The following is an 11,906-nucleotide window of genomic DNA, read 5'->3' as shown; positions in this document are numbered from 1 at the left end:
AGGGAGAGGGAGAAGCAGGCTTCCTGCCGAGCAAGGCGCCTGATCGTAGGACTCGATCCCAGGACCCTGGGATCATGACCTGATCGGAAGGCAGACGCCCAGCTGAGCCACCCAGATGCTCCAAACAGGGTATTCTTGTAGCTCTTTTTATCTCAATTCTATTTTGTGAAAATATAAAACAATCACTTCTATGTATATTTTATTACATTTAAGAGATTAAATTATTCCCAAATGTTTAACACTACTTATATATTTATCAGTTTCCTTAGAATTTTTGAATAACTTTGATTGTCCCAAACACTTGGACAAGATTTTTAAATTTAATGGACAAATTCTTCCCACGAACCTAAGACACATTTGCAAATCTAATCACCTTTTCAAATTAAGCAAATAAACTTAATTTCAAACATGCACAAAACTACATGATTTAAAGGTTTGTTCCACACATGCATAAATGCAGGATTAAAAAAAAGTGTCAAATATAATAATTTGAAGTAATTTTTTTTTCACCATCTCTACACATATATCTGCCCAGGGTTACACATTTACTAATAAAAGGGCTATCTCAGGTCACCAAAGTTTACCTCTTGATAACTGGAAATTGAGACCTGGATGGTGGTTAGTTTGTTCAATTAATGATTGAAATGAATCAGGAACTATCTATGAAATAAACTAAATGCTAATATGAGCATAAAACCTGGATTATGGGTTAACTGGCAGCTGTCCAAGTGGCCCTTCTTTTATGTTTAAGCTTTGACTCTGAGCTCTCAGCTGTGCCTTAACTAAGTTCCAGGTTTTTGCAACCCAATGTTTTTCTCTAAGACAAGATAGCACTTAAGTTTTGTGTTAGTTTTCATTGAAATCTTTGATAATATGGTTTTCAAGTTCAACATTGTAACTATAGCATACCTTTCTCAATTGAAGACTAGCTAAATGAATCCCTCACTTGGGTTGCAATTTTGTTTTCCTTTCTGTTTTGTAGTTCTTATATGTGCATTAACTAGAATTCTATGGCATTTTACTAACAGAATGACATCATTGCTTTGGACCAGTTTATCTAATCGTTACCTCTTAATATAAAGTCTGTCACATGGTTGTAGGAGAAGATCCTTAGAAAGCTGATTTTCTTGTTTATGTTTTGGCTGGTAGTTTTTTTCACCACATTATTCTTATTGTGTAATTATTACGTAGTTGATATATGTTTTTTGTTAACTCATCCAACAAGGGTTAAGTCATAAAATAACTTGGCCAAAGTTATGTGGGGTTTGCTGAGGGAAGAAAGGGGCTGTCCTTTGCAGGAGCTGCAGGACCTCAACACATCTACCCACAGGAGCTAGGACAGTATACACAGGATTGGATTCCGAGGGTACTTGGTGAAGTGGGGCCAAACATGAAATTAGATAAGAAAGAATATTCAATAGCACTCTCTGGGAATACAGGATTTTTAATACCCTGGTAAGAACCCCAAGAGATGTGAACATGCTGCTAAGATAGCTGCTAGAAGCATGCAAAAGCGGTGGCCCATACATTGTCACAAAGGCAAAAAAAAGCCCTGGTACATGATGTAAAAGGAGTGAAAAGGTTCAGAAAATTAGGCATGCATGAGGTTTACTATGAGACTGGAGAACACGATAAAGGATAAGTTAAAAGCAACAAGGAATATGCTAGTGAGGGGCACACCAACATCACCAACATGTCCTTTGAGCTGATGGTTTGCAGTCATTACGTTAGCAGGCACACAAATAGCAATATCATGGCAGGTGTACATGGTATCTATTCCCACAGACCTCCTCCAGTGGGATCCCTGGCCATTAACCCGGGTAATTACACAGTGGGAAAAGGGAAATGCCCAAACATTTTAAGGTCTGTTGGACACAGGATAGAAGTTGATACAGAGACCTAAGGCATCATCATGGCCCCTGTGTCACAGCTGGGGCATTTGAGGGCCAGGTAAGAAATAAGATCTTGGCCTAGATCCAGTTCATTGTCTACTAGTCTGTAGATCCATTTGGTGTTCATGTCTAGTCTCTGAATATATACTTGGAATAGACATGAGAGTTGGCATAACTTGCATGTGTTTCCTTGGCTTGGATAAGTACTGTTAAGATAGGTGATTTGCTTCCTAAGGCTGCCATAACAAGATGCCACAAATTGAGTGGCTTAAGATAACAAATTTTATTCTCAGAGTTCTGGAGGCCAGAAGTCCACATTCAAGGTGTTGGTAGGGTTGGATCCTTCTTGGGGTCTCAGAGGGAGAGTCAGTTCCATGCCTCTTTTCTAGCTTATGGTAGTTGCCCAAAGTCCTTGGAGTTCCCTAGCTAACAGTTGCAAAACTCCAGTCTTGTCACATGGCCATCTTCCTTATGAATATGTCGTGGTGTGTGTTCCCTTCTAAGGGCACCAGTCTTTTCAGATTGAAGGCTCAACCTGCTCCAATATGACCTCACCTTAACTGGCTGTATCTGCAAAGACCCTATTGAGCAATACATGTCAGGAAAGAGGAATTTTGAGGGGAAGGGGACATTATTCAACCTAGTACAGTGGGGAAAACCAAATGGAAGCCTCTAAAAGTGTCTTCTTCTCAGCCAGCATAGGAAATAAAAACTATTTAATTCTGGAAGTAAGGAATGGAGAGAGAACGGAAGAAACTAGAGATGGAGGTAGAAGTGGACTTTATTACATCTCTGTTTTAATATACTAATCTTGTGCCTGCAAAAAACCGATTCTGGATGACAATCTACTGCAAATTCAACCAAACAGTGGCTCTTGTTTTGCACCCTAGCCAAATAATACTGTTTTCCAAGATTAAGAACAGCTTCTGTTGTATGTAATTCAATCACTGATTTATTAGATGAACGCTTTTTCTATTCCAATCAGAAAGAGAATCAGGAAGATTTTGCATTAATACGGGGTTTTCGAAAGTGTACATTTCAGCCTTGCCCTAAGGCTAAGCGAGAGTTCTCCCACCCTCATATTCCCAAGAGATTTGGATGAACTAGATATCCCAAAGAACGTGGCACTGTCTACTCTTGACATCAGACTAGATGAGCAAGAAGTGGTTAGTATTATTGGAGGCCCCAGTGAGATGTTGTGCTTCAGAGGTGATACAGCAAAATGCAACACAAATAATGCTCTACTGGAGAATAACATTTCCTCATTTTCCCTTTACTGTCCAAAGTATACTGGATTTTTTTGTTACCAGTTTTGCACAAAGATGATTTATGATTGTTTAATGCCAAGTATCTCGACCTTGGCCATATTGATTTGGGCTGGATCCTTCTCTGTTGTGTGCCTTGGGGGAAGGGTGGGAGGCTGCCTTGTGCTTTGTAGGATGTTGAGCAGCATCCCTGACCTCTTCTTATTAGATGCCAGTGGACAATGAAAAAAAATGCTTCTATTTTGTCAAATGTCACCTTAAAGGCAAGACCTTCCTCTTTGAGAACATTGATTTAATGCATAGAGTTGGGTTGAAAGTAGATTCAAGTCATTTACCCCAAATTTTCATTGAAAAGGTTGTCTTTAACACTATCCTGTGTTTTTTCCATACACAGGAAATGTATGTTCATGAAATGAAGCATACAGTGTTTCATACTCTATGCTCAAGAGTGGCGGGTTCCTGGTTATGGTTCACTCAGATCAAGTTAATAGACACATCTTTTCAATTCTAATTTTTTTCTCTTCTTCTAGTTGACATGCAATGTGATATTATTTTCAGGTGTTAAAGTCTAGTTTTTAAAATAAACATTCACGGTTTGATAGACTACAAACTTACTCTGAAGATCTTTGTGTGTATAATGAAGTTCACTACTATTTTGAGTTACTCTTAGATTTTGATTATTTTGTGATTTTCCTTATTACATGTTGTTTGTTCTGTTATTCTTAACCCATTTCTTAATGAGGTTCCCAGTTTAGGACTGTTTCTTTTGGGGGAGGAGGCAAACATATTTTCAAGCCTGCATTATGAATATTAGAAATGAGTTCCTGAGATGAACATAAATATGAAAACAGTATGGCAGATCCACATGCTGGTATAGGTTTGCTTACATTTTGAAGTTCAAGGAAAGAACCTTTAAAGAAATTCTACAGATGCTATCTGATGTATGGCTCTTACTCTCATAAACATTGTTATTACAGGATGTAAACCCAGATTCTTGTCTTGGCCCTCATGGGGTTGCATGGCCTCCCATGCAGTTGGAGATACAAAGCCTATCCAACTAGTCACTGAGGAAAAAAAGATGAGAACTGAGTTGCATAAAAAAGCCACTGGCAGTTTCTTGGTCATTTTAGTCTAACTGAAAGTCAAGAAAATTTAGAGTAACTAACGATTTACAATTTAAATGCAGAGTTCTATGCTGGGAGAGAATGAATCTCACATTGCAGGTTTTTTATTCCAAAACATTTTATCTCAGACTTTATGTTAAGGTTGGGTCTCCCAGCCCCCTCCTCGCTCTCTGCTTCACTTCAGAGACCATGACAATCCTGGAGGTGACAAGCAGATGCCTAGGAGAGACGCAGTAAAATGTGAACCCCTTTAACCACCAGATGGCAGCAGAGGACTATGTTTAAAGGGCATTTTCCCAGGACCAGAAAGGGGTGGAGCAGGACCCTCTGAGCAAGAGCCAGAGAAGAGCTTAAGTTGGACCCAGCAAGGCAGCCTGGGAAGCCTGAGGCTGAACTCTACGGAGTCAAATGGTCATCCTTGTGCTAGTTCATTTGGGAAGTAGTGAGGAGACAGCAGGGTTCACGATTTCTGGACAAAACAAGAAATGAAGGATGAGCCAGAAGACAGTTGTGATTATCCTACTAAGGATAGAACAGCCAGAGGTTAGAAAGGACAGGAAGTGTGTGGTAGACAGAGATTCAGGGTGGATTTTTAAATCCCTCCTTCTGTTCATTTTAAGGAGCCACAAAATCCAAAACTTTTCAGGTACTCTCTAAAAGATGGACAGGGAATCCTATGTTATCTTTTATCTGGGAAGTAAATTTTATTGATAACTGGGGTAATTGGGAGGGAGATGGGCAGAGATGGTAAAAAGAAACTGCCAGATGGTAAAAAGAAACTGCCAGAAAAGATGCTTTAGGGTAGCAAGGTTACTAAAGATAACTACAGTCTCTAATCTGATTTTTACTTCTTACTTTGTTTTAAATAGTAAAACCAGTGATACACAGTTGAGAAAATTCAGGGGGTTTTTTTGTTTGTTTTTTGGTTTTTTTTCCCTCTATGTAAGCATTTACTTAAGGATTTTCATGATGGTTCTCAGGTAGCAAAAGTATCAAGATGAGTTTAAAAAAAAAAAAAAAAAAAAACAACCTGTCCTCTTATTGGAGTATCTTAAAGGTAAGTCAATTCCCCCCAAAAGAGATTTGATATGTTGAGAACTAAGCTTTAAAAATAGTAATTGCTAACATTTATTGAGGGCTTACTCTGTGCAGGGGATCGCTCTGTGCATTTTTTATAGATCAGTGGTTCTGTGACCAGCCACATCAGAATCTGCTGGGGATTGTTACGGTGTAAACCAGAGCCACCGAATCAGGCCACCCCAGAGCTACCGAATCAGAAACTCCAGGAGTGGGGTCCAGCCACCTGTGTAATTACAGTAAACTCTCCAGGTGATCCTGATTCTTGCTAACATTGGAGCTTGTATTCACTGGTGTTGACTATTGTATTTAATCCATACAATAACCCTAAGAAATAAGGATCTTTATTGTCACCGTCCATTTGATAGCTGGAAAATCTGAGGTCAGAGAAGTTAAATGATTTGCCTAGTGACACTGAGTCCCTAAGTAGCACAGCTGGGGTTTGACTTCAGAACTTTATTCTGGAGATCTTCCTTTTAGAGGGAGTGCCACTAAGCCTTTCATGGGAATGGCTTCTGTCCTATGGCTCTTACAACATATTGAATTCACTCATTTAAAGCAATATGTGTGATAGGTTAGATCGCTCTGGGTGTGCACACACCTCCACACACATATGAGAGTGTGTGTTGCTCAAGGTGGCTGGTAGTGACCGAAATTTTATTTGTCTTGTCTTCCTGCAATGTCACTTGAGGATAATCAGTCAAAAGTGGTCAGTTGTGAAAAGCCTAGAGAAATGAGAATTTGCATTAGCTGAACAGTGGTTTTCAAACTTCAGTGGGCATCTGTATCGCCTGCTTTGAGAAATCCTGAATACAGTGAAACCTGAGGGGTCTGGACAAAAGTTGTGGATGCTCTAAAGAAGGAGACAGTTCAGGAGAAGACTGGAGGGTTTAGCATCTTTCCCTGAGGGTCTTCTGAAAATTAACCCTACCTGATTTTCACTCTAAACCTATTAAGTCATTTAGATTAGAAAAGATAAATCTCTGAAAAGCATAATTGGCAGACTGACTTGTTATGGCACAGGAGTTTTGTATTCTAAGATGTGTGTGTGTGTGTGTGTGTGTGTGTGTGTGTGTGTGTTGGGAAAGGGGGCCTGGGGCATAGCAAGCCACCCCAGACTAGACTGACTTTGGTCACACACATAGTATTCAGTGATTCAATTCAACGTCTTCTGTTTTTAAATTCTTGCAGTGGCCCAAACACTAGGTTAGGAGCTGCAGATACAAGGTAAGCAATACAGTCCTGACTTTAAAGTGCTTCTGGTATATTAGGAGATACAAAGAAATAGATGTGTGTTAGTTATCTATTGCTATGCAACAAATCACCCCCAAACTTAGCATCTTAAAATATAACATTCATCAACTCACAGTGTCTGGAGGTCAGGAAACTGAGTGTAGCTTAGTTGTGTGCTTTTAAAATTAATGACCAAATAAAAGAGTACAAAAGGCAATTTGGAGATAGGCTATATAAGGAAATATGAGCTATGAGAGATTTAATGCAGCACCATAAAAAGAAGCAGGGTGCTATAAAAAAGAAAAGTCAGAGGATGAGACTACATTAGGTTTTAGATTTTTTTTTTTAATTTATTTGACAGATAGAGATCACAAGTAGGCAGAGAGGCAGGCAGAGAGGAGAGAGAGGAGGAAGCAGGCTCCCTGCTGAGCAGAGAGCCCAATGCGGGACTCGATCCCAGGACCCTGAGATCATGACCCGAGCCGAAGGCAGCAGCTCAACCCACTGAGCCACCCAGGCGCCCGAGACTACATTAGGAACAAGTGGGTTTTATGCTGGGAATTCAACTTCAGAGAATTTGTAAGAATTGTTAGAAAACAGATATTTTAAACTCATTTTCTGCAGATGCATTTATTGTTTGGAAAATTTTAAAAGTTTACAATTAGAATAAATAAGAGTTCAGCAAAGTTTAAATTAACGTACAAAGTTAATAGTGCTTCTATATACAGCAAAAATTAAGTCAAAAATATATTTAAAAATAAATCCTATTAAGTTGTAATGGAAATTCTTTGCTATGGCAAAAAAAACCTTGCAAAAGACATGGAAGACTATTAAAGTAAAACATACAGAGTTTTTTTTTTTTAATTAATTTATTTATTTGACAGATAGAGAATACAAGTAGGCAGAGCAGTAGGCAAAGGGAGAAGCAGACTCCCCGCTGAGCAGGGAGTCCGATGCGGGGCTCGATCCCAGGACCCTGGGATCATGACCCAAGCCGAAGGCAGTCGCCTAACAGACTGAGCCACCCAGGCGCCCCACATACAGAGTTTTTTAAAGGATGTAGAAGTGACCCAAATAAACAGAGTTTCATCACGTTGTGGGGGAGGGAAAATCAACATTATGAAGAAGTGAACTTTCTTAAACTATAAATGCAAAAATATTTTGAGAGATAACAAATTTAGAATTCTTTTGTTTTAAAAGTGTTAATATAAATTCAATATAGTTATGGCACTTGGGTGGCTCAGTCATTAAGCGTCTGCCTTCTGCTCAGGTCATGATCCCAGAGTCCTGTGATCAAGCCCCATGTCAGGCTCCCTGCTCATCGGGGAAGCCTGCTTCTCCCTCTCCCACTCCCCCTGTTATGTTCCTATTCTCATTACCTCTCTCTCTCTCTCAAATAAATAAACGAAATCTTAGAAAATAAATTCAATATAGTTAAAATATAATATATTATTGGATTCAGGGATAGAATGTAGTGTTATAGGCAATATAATATCCAGTGCTCATTCCATCATGTGCCCTCCATAATGTCCATCACCCAGTTACCACTTCTCACCACCCCATCCCCTCCAGCAACCCTCAGTTTATTTCCTAGAGTTAAGAGTCTCTTATGGTTTACCCCCACCTCTGTTTTCATCTTATCTTATTTTTTTCCTTCCCTTCCCCAATATCCATCTGTTTTGTTTCTTGAATCCACCTATGAGTGAAGTCATACAATATTTGTCTTTCTCTGACTGACTTACATCGCTCAGCCTAACATCTTCTAGTTCCATCCATGTCATTGCAAATGGCAAGATTTCATTCTTTTTGATGCCTATTTACAGCGCCTCTTTATCCAATTCAACAAGCGCTAAAATTCTGAACTGGGTGTCTAGTAAGAGAAATGAAAAGAAAGAGTGTGCCAAGTGTATTAGGAAGATACGTCATCAACTTGGGTTTTGATGTGTTGAAATGGGGTAGATAGATCCAGTATAGGGAGGTCATGGCTAGAAACATACATCTAGGATAAAGCTGAAAGGGTGGATATATTTATTAAAGGAGAGGTCAGAACTTGAAATAAAAAGTGCCAAAGGGCATAAATAAACTGAGGATTTTAGAAAAAGAAAATTCAGGAAAGAAAAGAGTAGATTGTAACACAGAGTTCCTAGCAGTGGGTCAGTTGCTGCAGAAAGGCTTAAAAAAAAAAAAAAAAAAAAGGTAAGAGAAGGCTACGGAAGATGTCGGAAGCTGTCGTCAGGCTTTGAGAGCTTAGTTTCATCGTCATGGATACAAGGGTAAGGGTCACGTCGAATGACCATCAGATGTAAAAATTGAGGTGTTTACTATATATTGCCTTCTGTGTTTGTTATGGGTTAAATTGTATGCCTCAAAAAGATCTGTAGAAGCCCCAACCCCATACCTGTAAATGATTTTATTTGGAAAATAGGGTCTTCAGTGGACATAATCTCATACTGGTGTAGGATGGGCCCTTAATCCAATATGACTAGTCTCCTTGTGTAAGAAGAGTGGACAACAGAGACGCAGAGGGGACCACCACGTGATGATGGGGGCAGAGCAAGGACAAGGCATATGAAGGATGATTGGTAAGCTCTGGGAGCCAGGAGAGAGCATGGCCCCGAGGTTGACACCTTGATTTCAGACTTCCAGCCTCTGAAACTGTGAAAGAATAAACTTCTGTTTGTTTTAATACACCCCGCTTGTGGCAGCTTGTTATAGCGCTGCTGAAAATCTAATACCGTGGGAGTTTGTGCGGTGAACGTGAGATGGGCGAGTATATGAAGTTTATAGGATTAAGTAGCTTAAGAAAGGGGACAGCAGCCAGTGGAAAATATTTCCCCACGTTTAATGATTAGGCATGTCTGAGAAAAGTGGGGAGGAGAGAAAATACTATATTAGAAGTCATAAAGAGGAAGCTGGATTTTAGAGTAGGTTGTAAAACTGGGTTGAGAGATTGAACAGTGGGATTGAGTTTAGTGAAGACCGGCCCAGTTTCTTCTGGGAAGTTCACACAGAGTAGAGATGGTGGGAGGGAACCCTCCACCCAGTGGTCTCTGAGATTTCAGTAAAACAGGACACTCATGCACTGAAGCAGAAGTTCAGCAGAAGTAGGGCTGAGGACCCAGGGAGAGTAGGAAGACAAAGGAGTAGATTAGAAGTTCTGTGAAGTGTGCTGAGGAGGCGTGGCTTGATGCAACATGAGCCTCCACAAATCCAAGTTTGGAGGAGCTCAGCATTGGGACCCAGAAGCAGTAATACCCAGGTGTCAGTGTGCAGAGGCTCAGAACAGAAAAGGTCCAGCACCCCCTAATCCATGTGGAACAGAGGTCTGGGAATTCTGCCGATGAGTGAGAGGTTTGGAATGTAGGTCTCAGACTTTTAACCTTGTATCTTGTAAGCACTTCTCTGCATCCTCCAGGATAGTAAAATCCCCCAAAACTACAAAAATAAACTTGCTTTTAAATTTAGTCACTAAGAAAGGTGTGTGTATGTATTACAATACGATTAAAAAAAAAAAGGTTTTATTTATTTGACAGACATTGAGAGAGGGAACACAATCAGAGGGAGTAGGAGAGGGAGAAGCAGGCTTCCTGCAGAGCAGGGAGCCTGATGTGGGGCTCAATCCCAGGACCCTGGGATCATGACCTGAGCCAAAGGCAGACACTTAATGACTGAACCACCCAGGCATCCCTACAATATGATTTTTTATTGTTTTTTTTCCCCACCCATATAAAATAAATCTCGTCATTAATGTCTGGGATTGGAACCAGGTTAAATATTTGGTGTTGTTTAGTTCATGGACATTTACTTTGAGTAATGACTGGCAAAACAAGAAGAGAAATGTGAGCACTAACAAAGGAAGGATACAATTAGAGTCAAAGACCATGTTTATATCCATTTTCTTGATAAAAATGGTAGTCCCTGAAATTGTCTTACTGGTGTTTCTGTCCTCTTTCATGAATGGTTATCAACTCATGTATACATCTAGGACATGTACTAATTACAGTAAAAAATCATGGAATGAAATTTTCAGGATTGATAAGCAGGGATAACTTACAATTCTGAGAATGTCTCATATATTTGCTGAAAAATAAAAGCAACACAATCATGAAAGTTCCACCATCTCACCTAAACTATTAAACTATGAAAATGGGTATTAGATACTGTTTTGATTAGTATAATTTTCATAGTGGTCGTTGAGAGTGAGGGGCTTGGAGTCCAAATGCGGTTGTGGACTCGCATGTGGGTTCTGCTGTTATTTGAACATCTGCAGATAACTTCCACCTATAAGCCTCACTTTTTGAATCTATAGCACAGTTGTGACTATAGCACCAATTTTAGGTTTGCTTTCATTAGTAAACAAGGAAATTCGTTATAAACCCTTCCGTGTACTTTCTAGCACACAGGATTCCATCAGCACGAGGAACCACGTAACGGAATTGCAGTTAAGTCTTAGGTGAAGGCTACTTGCGTGTATTTTTCTGATTTCTGAGAAGATAGTGCCTCATTTTCCCTCTCTCTGCTCAACTCCCTTTCTTTTTAATCTCTTTTTCTGACTTGGCTGTCTAATTTTTAATCAACTTACCCAACACCGTGGGGTTTTTTTCCTTCCTTTTGGAATCTGATTGCTTTTTATGAATGCCAGAAAGACAGAACAATAATTACCATGTGTCACGCTTAGCACAACCATCCACAACTACATGGTCCCTGCAGAGTCATTGCACAAGAAAGACCTGGGAAAACAAACAAACAAACAAACTCAAACCAGCTTATCAAGTAAAGAACATTTGACAGACTGTTTACACACAGACTATGTCCTGTTTTCAGATGCCAAACTGAATAAAAACAGTTTTAAGTGAGGCAAACATTTGCAGAAGAGCCCTTGAAGGAATCTTAGGTGTTCTCCTAGAAACAAAGAAAACAATGAATCAGAGATACTTCTCAGTTCCTCACTCATATTCCTGAGAGTCCACCTTGTTTTTACCTTCCACTTTGCACAAGGTGAGTAAGACATAAAGGACATATAGCCAACGCCAAACATATTGATTGATAGTGTTAAAGCTATTCTATCGTTCTGATATTTTTAAATTAATGTATGTTTTATGTTGTAGACCTAATGAGTGATTTAATTTTTTAAGCTCAGTTATATAGTATTTTAGTATAGTAGTAAAGTGTAGAAGATACTCAGAAGTATGTACAAGTATAACTAATTTCTTTTGGTCAGATTTATACTTCCTGGGTAATCTTTTGAGAATCTGCAAGACAAGTATAGGCATTAGGACAAGTTACTTTTCTCTGGCTTTTTTTTTTTTTCTTTT

The 11,906-nt window shown here is 39.4% G+C and overlaps 1 protein-coding gene across 1 annotated transcript in view; it reads left to right on the top strand.

The window, feature by feature from the left end:
* Window positions 1–1,912: 1,912 nt before the first annotated feature.
* LOC101677075 (ATP-binding cassette sub-family A member 10) overlaps window positions 1,913–11,906 on the top strand; it is a 79,546-nt gene continuing 69,552 nt past the window's right edge. Inside the window, 2 exon segments of the mRNA XM_045080651.1 lie at window positions 1,913–1,950; window positions 2,935–3,101. Of these exon segments, the coding sequence (XP_044936586.1) occupies window positions 1,913–1,950; window positions 2,935–3,101 (205 nt within the window).

This window comes from Mustela putorius, unplaced genomic scaffold, assembly GCF_011764305.1.
Source record: "Mustela putorius furo isolate JIRA1106 unplaced genomic scaffold, ASM1176430v1.1 tig00000487_pilon_pilon_pilon, whole genome shotgun sequence".
Taxonomy (NCBI): Eukaryota; Metazoa; Chordata; class Mammalia; order Carnivora; family Mustelidae; genus Mustela; species Mustela putorius.
Note: the sequence above shows the minus strand (reverse complement) of the source record. Positions and strands in the feature narration are given on the sequence as shown.